A 9,802-nucleotide genomic window follows, 5' to 3' on the forward strand; every position below is an offset into this window, starting at 1 on the left:
TGTTTATTTTTTAATTCTTAAAAAGTTAGTCATTTTTTAATCGAAAAAGTATATCCCTTTTCGTCTTTCATTTAAAATTGAGGGATATACATGTACTTTACTCATTTCATCTTTTATTTTTTTTAGATTTATTTTTTGGAAGGTATGCTATGAAGTATGGATAGCATTTTAAGGGTATTTTTGCTATATTCCCTTTTCAAACATAGCATGTGAAGTAAACTTTTGAAGGTTCCCCAATCCATTGTTAAAACCATTGTTTGGCTGACGTGGACATACCAAGTAGGCTTTTGGTTCTCACAGCTACACTATTCTTACGCATGCATGCGTGTGACAGTTTGGGAAAAGCCACTTTCGGATTTTGTTCTAGCTTGTCCACCATAATCCACAAAGCGTACCATTTTCTAGCCAATAAAAAGATACCACGTGTCATTGGCCTCCTGGCTCTCCAAAATTGAGAAAACCTGATCCGGCATAACCAGTGGGACCAACAAACAAACCCATGAGACGTTTGAGTTTCGTTTCGTCAATAAGGTATCTAACCAAGTCTCCCGTTTGTGAAGACACTGCAAACCGGCGTTTACTAGGATTTTGTAGCCAAACCTAACCGACCGGTTACGAATAAACAAAATGACATGGGTTTTACAGACTACTTGGTTAAGCTGGCTACAGAAAATTTGGCATCACCACAGGGATATTGCTGGGTCAGACCACATACGAACAACATGTTCTAACAGAGAAAATATGCCGCATCCATCCTTTTCCGAATGATACCAAAGAGATGCAGAATTCTCCAAATTAAGAACTTGTCCAAAGCTTCCATCCCGCAGAGATTCACGGCCACAGAGAGATGGATTGATGTCACCCCTCTTGCTTGGCATCATCCCCCCTGAGCAGAGATCATAATTTGCATAATAGAACCTTATATTATACCATTTGCTGATAAAGCAAATCATTCAAAACAATGAAAAGGGGAAAAAAGGAACAATCAACGATTAAAACCTTTGGAAGATTCATGAGGGGAAGATTATAAGATGAGAGAATGTCCCTTGAGACCTTAGCTCCAAAGTTTTCAGACAGTATCAATAAGTACGCTAGTGAAATGTTATGGCATTTCATTAACTGTTGATGTTGCGAAGAAGGGTATGAGACAGGACATATGCTTAAACAGTCAAGAACACACTTGCAGATTGATGGCATAGCTGTATATGTGAATTCAACCAAGTTTTTTTTAATCATATACAGTCAGGAAAAAAAAAAGAACACTTCACCAGTACCTCTCGTCAGCTTTTCACGGTGTGCACTTCAATCATATCATCATCCTCCAGCCCGAGGGTATCAGGAGTGGTTGTTGGATCAATCTTGTCCCCATCAAAACAAAACACAAGGTTTTGTGGGTTAAGCTTCGCTCTATCAGCATACATTTTGAAGAGCCGCTCGAATTTCTCATCCTAAAGGAAGATTGGTAAATTGAAATCAACATCATCCTATCAAAATATAAATTTAGATAGGCGGGTCCAACATCATCACTGTATCAGAAGAAATAAAAACGAAGATAACAGAGAGGAGATAACATGTCTCTGTTCGCATGTGGAAAAGAAGCAACTTCCATTTCCAGAGTACAAAATAAGCAAATGACAAGATATGCAAAGGCTATGAAACAAAGTACAAACATTTGAGTTGAAAACATTACCGCGTAAACACGATATTGCTGTGGTCCATCTTTGTCCTGAATTTTGATAACAATCTTAACCCTCCCATTCTGAGGCTCTTGCAGGGTCTTACCAGCAACCTCTGAAGAAGGATCAGAGAATAGATCTACCTTCCTTCTAGAAGATGTCTCGACTTCTCGCATCACATCTTCTGCTGTTTTCGTGAATGATAATAGCTCCTGCCTCTTCAACCTACATTCATATATTGTATATCCAATTGAAATCCTTGATCGAAAGCATAAAACAACTGAACAAAGTAAAGGATAGTAACGATAAGTCCAAAGCCATACTTGCACCAGGACATGTAAGACAACCGGAATTCTGACAAAATCAACAGAGTCCAAAAATTAAGCTACAACCACAAGGGTAGGGAATTAAGCCCCAAGAGCTTAAGCACAAACAGAGCCATTAAAACGGGAAAAATCAGAGAAAAGAATATGAACCAAATTCTAACGTTCTAACTTCTCACTGGAAAACCAGAGCGGAACTTGGTAAATTCACAGAAACATGCTGTCCAAGTTACCTCAATGCCTTAATGGTTGAATCTTCACCTGACAGATCACCTCCATTCGAGATAACCTTGGGAGGAGGAGGCAACCAATCCTCATCCACGGCTACCGTAATCACTTTCACATCTTCATCAGCCTTTTCGACCTGTATTGGAAGGAAATAACATTATTACTTAAAATACACAAAGCCTTCATAATTGCACAGATAGAGAGAGAGAAACTCAGCCAAAGAAAGATTCATTTTTCCCAAGATACTAAGAATCCCCTATCCAGTTTCAGTTCAGTGGGAGATATCAATGAGAGAATCAGTATGCTTATACGGTGTAAAGAGCGTGATGAAGTTCCAATCCTAACCCCCAGGGATATTTCAACTCAAAATTACATCTTACTACAGTTTCAGAGGCTTTCGCTCTTTTTGGCGCTGGCTTCACCGGCGAATCCAATTCATCATCTGCAGAATAAAAGATAGATAAGAAAAATCATAACTTGGATTGTCGCCAGACATAGTCGGAACGTCCTCACCGATTAAATGACGGAGAACGAAGAATTTACATGGGACTAAGACTAAACTCACCGTCGATGCAAACGAAGTTCATCGGCTGAACTCGATGGTAATCAAATAGCGGTTCGAGTTCTTCCCCATCGTCTACCTAGAAGCAAAATCAGAAGCAGAACACAAGAAGAAGAAAAAAACGAAACCCTAGAATTTACAAACACAAAGATCACGAAAACAGAATTACTCACCATTTTTTTTGGGAATTTGAAACTTCGTGGCTCAATTTCAGAAAGCGAATATCAGATTGAATAATGACAAATCGGTATCAACTTCAGGAATTGGCGTGGTCTTGGTTTTGGATTGAGTTTTGATGGAGGGAAGGGGACTCTTATGAATTGAAAAGTGTCGAGGAAGACGACATCGGTCGAGGAGGCATTTTAGCTGTGGAGTTTGGGCTTTGTATTTGGGCCGAACTGTTCGATAGTTTCACGTGCCTTTGGAGGTACATTAAAACAAATTAATATCCCGAATAAAAATATTTACTTGACAAAAGTAACAAATTATTTACTTGAGTTGGTAATAGGGGTGGCCAATTCGGGTTTCGGTTCGGGTTCGGTTCGGTTATATTCGGGTTCGGTTATTTCGGTTATAGAAAAACTATAACCATTCGGTTTTTATATAAATTTCGGTTCGGTTCGGTTCGGTTATTTTTCGGTTCGGGTTCGGTTCGGTTTTGGTAAAAAGTTCAATTTTTCAAAGAAAATTGTCGGTTATTCTCTCGGTTTTTTCGGTTATTTTTTATTCGGTTCGGTTCGGTTTCGGTTTCGATTTTTCGGGTTTAAGGAAATCATAACCGTTCGGTTTTGATGTCGGGTTCGGTTCGGGTACGGTTATGTCTTATTCGGTTCGGTTCGGTTCGGTTATTCGGTTAATAACCGAAATGGCCACCCCTAGTTGGTAAGGTATCTGGAGTCCCATGCCGTAAGGCAGTGGACAGGACCTAGCAAAATTTTTAATTGGGGGCAAAATTAATTTTACATGTGAGAAACATATTTTTTATCGGGAAATTTATAAAATTTGGTTAAAAATGATAAAATTTATGAAAAAACTATAAAATTTTAATCAAATCTTGGAGCATATGTCCTCATATATATCAATATGAGTCCGTCTATGGTCGTGGATTCGATTCCTTATTAGCTCATCTCTCTACTCGGTTACGGCCGATTTAACTCCAATGCATGTATGGTGGTTACGGCCGATTTAACTCCAATGCATGTGTGGTGGATTCGTGCGTGTGAGGCGAAGGTTTATCTAGTCAACGCGTATGAAGGATAGTAGATAGAGTTCTCACGTTAACAAAAAAATAATTTTATCATGTATAAAGATAAAACTATCTTAAATTCTGATATACGAAATAACATGTAAGGATAAAAATATATTTTTCATAATGCCGATAAATAGAAAATATTCAATATTTATAATTCAATCCAAACTCTTAAAAAGTTTAATTTTTATACAAAATATTTACTAACAAATCTCTAAAACTTATGATTTAGAATAAAAGTACTTTAAAAGATTACAACATTTAAATTCACTAGATACTAGTTTTTCTGAAAAAATTAAAATTTTACAAGTTTAGAAAACATTTTTGCGTTTTCTAAAATACTATTATTTTGAACTTTCATGTTTTTCTCGTGCACGTCTGTCTAAATTCATCGGTTTTTCTTACGAATGGGAATTAATTTTTAATATATTTTCCTTTATTTATATTAAAAAAAAGTTCGCGTAGCAAAAGGAAAAAATGCATTTTTATTCGAAAACAAAAATATCAATAACTCTTTTATGGTAAGGTTTTGAAATTACTTTGACTCTCATTTAAAATTTTATAAGTCAAATAATTAAAACGTTTTTTTTTTAAAGAATGGTTAAATTCAAAGAATTAAAACATTTATAAACGGAAAGTCTTATATGTTCGTCAACCCCAACCCCACTTCCTTTCAAGTAATTACTAACTCCAAGTATAATTTTCCCTTTAAATTAAAATTATAGTCCCTTGTATATATACTATATTACACTTTGACATTACCAGTCTCCAAAATCGGAGTTACATAAAACGCATCGTTTAACAAATCTGGTTTCATTGTTAACCAATATAAATATATTTCATATATTTAGTAAATACATATATATATATTCAAATCAAAATTTTCTGAAAAACAAGATTTATGCTTATATTTGTAGTAGCAATAATGTTACTAATAATTTTATATTTTTAATAAGCAGTATTCATCTCTAACTAGACAAACCAATATATTAATATTATTTTTTCGGTTAAAATATTCTAGCTAAACAAAATTTTAATTATTATGGACAAATGGCATTTTTTATATATCGGAACGGAACCCAAATTGGAATATTAATTAATTAAGTATATACGATTAAATAAAGTTTGACCAGTTCACATTTTTTTCACCTATCTAAATAAAGAAAACATATTCATAAATATGGTAAGAATCGAACTCGCATCCTCTTGATGTCTTCCGTAACGGCAAGCATCTTCTCCGTACCAAGTACTAAACTTTCTAAAATATTAGATACATATATACACACATACTACAAATATATAACAATGACGGTATCATTATAATGTTTATTATATAAAACTCTTGCTAATTTGATATTTGTCTACAAAAACATTTGTTCGAAAGTCCATATATTATAGTCATAAACTAAGATAACGAATCATTTCAAAAACTTTGCATAAGAGACGAGAGTACATCATATTTAAAATATAACAATAATTTATCTATAATTGGTCGAACGCCTGTTTATTAATATATATACATAACATTTTTAGAAATTCCGTAAACACAGTCAACAGTCTAGCACATTATTAAAGATAATTCAGATTCTATTCTAATATAGTAGAATCACGAAAATCGTATAGTTTTAATATTTATATGAGGTGTTTTATATATGAAATATTAATTCCAATTTAAAGCCCCACACCCACTCTCTCTCTCTCTCTCTCTCTCTCTCTCTCTCTCTCTCTCTCTCTCTCTCTCTCTCTCTCTCTCTCCAGATTTTCTCGGGAAGATGGCAGAAAATGTAGGGAAGGATTCGACAGAAGTCATGGTTCCAAGCTGTTTCCGAGGTCTTCCCGTTCTCTTAGTTGAGCATGATGTTACGTCACTCACATCCCTCTCTTCCGTACTCGAGCTCTTCTCTTACAATGGTAAAATATATACCAAATTAAAGCACCATTAATCATTTTCCCCTCTTTCTCTAATATATTATATATTTTTCGCATACCGATTGGGGTGGAACATACATACATACATACAATTACATCTATTTTTCATTTTGTATTTCCTATTTGTTCGATTCGGCCCTTAACATATTGATCAATCCCTTTTTTGGCGAAGGATTGCAATGCAAATCCGCATATATAATTTATAATTAATTTTTTCTTCCTGCAAAAAAAACGAGATATTTTTAAGAAAACTCTTTTCCAACACGGGTTCAAATCTCCGTTTAGAAAGAGATATTTCCATAGACTTTTCCGATTTTTCTGGGAAATATAGTTAAATAGAAAATTCGGTGAATTTCTGAATTATAAAAAAAATGAGATTTTTAACTTTCTACGATTCAATTCCAAATTCGTTTTTTTTTCCTTTCAGAATAAGAAAGAAAACACCTGTTACATAAAAAAAATATCTAATATATATATAATAATACCTATCTGACTTAGACGATGCTTCGATTTAACAATTTAACGACGCTTTTAATATATTTTTTTTAAATTTGTGTAAAGATTTTTTTTATCAATTTTTTTCTATTCTAAAACCAGATGGCACCTTATACTTAACTCCAGTCTAAAAGAACGACAATATACATATATATATATATATATATATGTATGTGTATGATTAAGAAATTACTTAAAATGTTTTCAGTGACAAGCGTGGAAATGGCACGTCGTGCTCTGTCCATGATCGAAGAGGAGCCAAAACGATTCAAGCTTATCATAACAAACATCGAGATGCCTGACATCGACACTGACTCCTTCCTCAATTCGCTGTTCGAAACAGGCATCCCTCTCATGCGTGAGTTATATAATCACTTTCTCACTGTCTAATTCGGAAATCACCGAAGTTTCATCTTTTCATGGTTAGGGTTTTTTTGGGGTTGCTTTTTTCGCAAGTAACCAGTTTTCCTTCTGGTTGTTGAACCTAAAAAACAGTGATGAGTTCAGAGATGACAACGGCCAAAGCATCTGAATTTCTGGCCAGAGGGGCAAGTCTTTGCCTTGAGAAGCCTGTCTCGGTGACCGACATCAAGTATCTTTGGCAGCACACGATCGATAAGGAGGAGGGCGAAGCAAAAATCGCGAACCAACCCGAGAAGACGGTGAAAGATCCGACCAAAAACGTTGAAACACTTGTGAAGAATCCTCAGACTCATTGTACAGAAGCTGATCGGAAGGGGAAAAAGGTGATGTCTGAAGAAAACGTCAAGAAGAAGTACTTGGAGGATGGTCAGGTCGAGGCTTTCAGGAGAATAGTAAGGATGCAAAGGCCTGGACAGTCCTCGTTGCTCGGGAAAAGACCGATCATAAGCAATGTCCCGAGGTATGTAAACTATGAAAAGAGACGGAATATAGGAAACGAGGTGGCGAGAATAGCGAATCTTGCAGAGGGTAAGAAAGAGGAAGAGAAGAATAAGAAGGAGATGAAGAAGGAGAAGGAGGAGGAGGAGGAGGAAGAGAACAATATGGCTAATGCCGTGACTCAGTCTAGGAAGCGTTGTGGCATTTGGAACGCTGAGCTCCACATGAAATTCACAGCTGCTCTCTGTGCTTTGGGGGAGAAAAGTACATTCTCTTAACTCAAAACCCGACAATAGGTTTTCGATAGTTTCAAATTCTGATCCGATTTGATTCCTTGAGTTTCACATTTTCGGCCTTTGTTATCTGCAGATGCTACTCCGAAATCCATATTGAAAATTATGAACGTCTCAAACTTGACCCAACGACAAGTCGCTAGTCACCTTCAGGTTCATATTCTTCTAAATAATAGTGGTAGTATATATATGAGCTGTCTTGATGGCAGAAAAACGAAAATCTCGTGTCGTTGCTGCAGAAATTCAAAGCGCAAGTTCAGCGTCTAAGTGAGACAACGCCAAGAACTGAATGGAAAACGACGGAGAAAACGTTCAAATATCCATCAAATTACGAGTATCCCTTCAAAGCATCAAACTTAACTCAGAGTCTCATAGCCAGCAATTCGTCATGGTATGCACTTGCATTGAAAAACTCCAAACGTAAGTAACATATCTCCATTGAGTTTCAGAATCTTTTGTAAATCTCGTGATTAATCTAAGTTCCAGAATGCTTATATCTGTTCTTGAATCTTGATGATGCAGCCGAGTTGCCGAAACAAAGCACGTCGTCCTCTCTGAAGAAATGTAGCAAGATTCCATCATCATCACCATCATCATCACCACCATCACCATCACCATCACCATCACCATCATCTGCAGATGAAACAACGAAAGGGAAATTTGAGTTTTGTCTTGGCGGGAAAGTCAATCTCAATAAGCTTCCTCTTTTTACGGAGATGATGAAAAACAAGCCATCATTCCAGTTCTGTTCATCTCCCCAAGATACAACAACTTCAGTCCCTCCTCCCATGGCTGTCAACACAAATGTTTCGGCACCTTGCGATCCAATTCCTTCAGACACAAGTTACAATCCATGCCATGTTCTCGAGACCGGTACAAACCAGACTGGTTTGGTTTCTGCTGGTGCAAACCAAAATCCTTATATTCCTGAAGTCGGTCCGCAGCAGGCTGGTTTGGTCACGCCCGAGGAGAACTGTTATGTTCCTAATGTGGATGTCTTCCCATCAATATCTGACTATGTTCTCGACAACGATTTTAGCCAAATGGGGTTGGATCCTTCTGATGCAACGTTCAATCCCTCAGCGTATCAAGCATTACCAGGTGATGATTATGTTCTTCAGACCGATGTAAACCAGATGGATTCGGTTCCTTGGGTGGAAAGTTTTCTTCTTTCTGATGATATGATCCCGGGTTTGGTTTCTTGCGAGGAAAGTTATCTCCCTCCAGATAACATGATGCCCCCTGAAACCTATATAAACCAGACGGGTTTGGGTCCTTGTGAGGAAATGTATGTTCCTGATCTTGAGGATATGTTTCCCTCAGCTACAATTTATCACCCGGAATCTGCAATGGCTTCCATGGATTCAGCTCTTAACACCACACCAACTGTTCAGGATTGTTCTGTAACTCAAGCTGAAGGGTCAGCAAGTCCACATCAGAATTTTTCAGACATCACCCAGTTTCTGAATCTGTCAGATATTGATGAGGTAGAAGGTGTGTTACCCGTGGAAGAGATTCAAGATCTTGATGAGTTTCTGGGTCTAGTGGACAAGTTTATGATGGACAATGACGCGCCTTAATGGTGGGAAACGATTGAGAATTTCCGAAGCTTCTGGTTTACTCAGAAGTTTCGCTTGCTTTCGTGTTTGTTCCAAATGCTTGGTTGTGTTGTGTTGTGTCGTGTGTAAGATGTTGAATAAAGAAAGAGATAGTGAGTGTGGGAAAAGACAAAATAAGGGCTTATGTTTTGTATTTGTATTTTACTGCTTAAGTAGTTCAATACATGTACTGAAATGCAAATTCATGTCTTAATTAAAATGCATGAACAAGTCTTTGAGCCCAAATCTGTCTTATTCTGTTACCACGTAGACAAAGATTAAAAGATGGGCTTTTCATATATTTTGGTTTAGTTGATTCTCAAATTTAGATTTTTAGATTTTGGAGAAAAGGCATTTTCGTTTTTCGGTTCCAATTTGGTTCATTTTTTCCAATTTTAGAAAATCTATATTTGTCCGTATTTTATTTTATATCTTCGGTTGGATTTTTTTTTGTGAGATTCTAAACATGCGATTCATAATCCAGTTGTAAGGTTAACTAAACGGAAGATAAAACAAAAATTTTACAATGTTAGATATTATAGAAATCGTGAGAACCCCTTAACAACACATAAATCATACCTAAAAGTA

At 36.4% G+C, this 9,802-nt stretch overlaps 2 protein-coding genes across 3 annotated transcripts; one reads left to right on the top strand and one right to left on the bottom strand.

The window, feature by feature from the left end:
* Nucleotides 1-596: 596 nt before the first annotated feature.
* Nucleotides 597-3,125, bottom strand: LOC104801669. 2 transcript variants are annotated; one of them, XM_019201093.1, is made up of 8 exons: nucleotides 2,963-3,125; nucleotides 2,793-2,868; nucleotides 2,608-2,669; nucleotides 2,261-2,363; nucleotides 2,000-2,030; nucleotides 1,691-1,901; nucleotides 1,275-1,448; nucleotides 597-886 (listed from the first exon to the last, which is right to left on the bottom strand). In XM_019201093.1, exons 1-7 carry the CDS (start codon nucleotides 2,963-2,965, stop codon nucleotides 1,281-1,283), a joined length of 654 nt encoding a protein of 217 aa, XP_019056638.1. In that variant the 5' UTR covers nucleotides 2,966-3,125; the 3' UTR covers nucleotides 597-886; nucleotides 1,275-1,280. The 2 variants fall into 2 exon arrangements, with proteins under 2 accessions (XP_019056638.1, XP_010523294.1); XM_010524992.2 differs by lacking the exon at nucleotides 2,000-2,030 and having other exon boundaries at nucleotides 2,233-2,363; nucleotides 2,963-3,124.
* A 2,685-nt stretch (nucleotides 3,126-5,810) lies between these two features.
* Nucleotides 5,811-9,196, top strand: LOC104801671 (putative two-component response regulator-like APRR6). The gene is made up of 7 exons (XM_019201092.1): nucleotides 5,811-5,949; nucleotides 6,671-6,820; nucleotides 6,958-7,345; nucleotides 7,514-7,587; nucleotides 7,693-7,769; nucleotides 7,856-8,036; nucleotides 8,139-9,196. Exons 1-7 carry the CDS (start codon nucleotides 5,811-5,813, stop codon nucleotides 9,194-9,196), a joined length of 2,067 nt encoding a protein of 688 aa, XP_019056637.1.
* The last annotated feature ends 606 nt before the right edge of the window (nucleotides 9,197-9,802 follow it).

This window comes from Tarenaya hassleriana, unplaced genomic scaffold (assembly GCF_000463585.1).
Source record: "Tarenaya hassleriana unplaced genomic scaffold, ASM46358v1 Cleome729, whole genome shotgun sequence".
Lineage (NCBI taxonomy): Eukaryota > Viridiplantae > Streptophyta > Magnoliopsida > Brassicales > Cleomaceae > Tarenaya > Tarenaya hassleriana.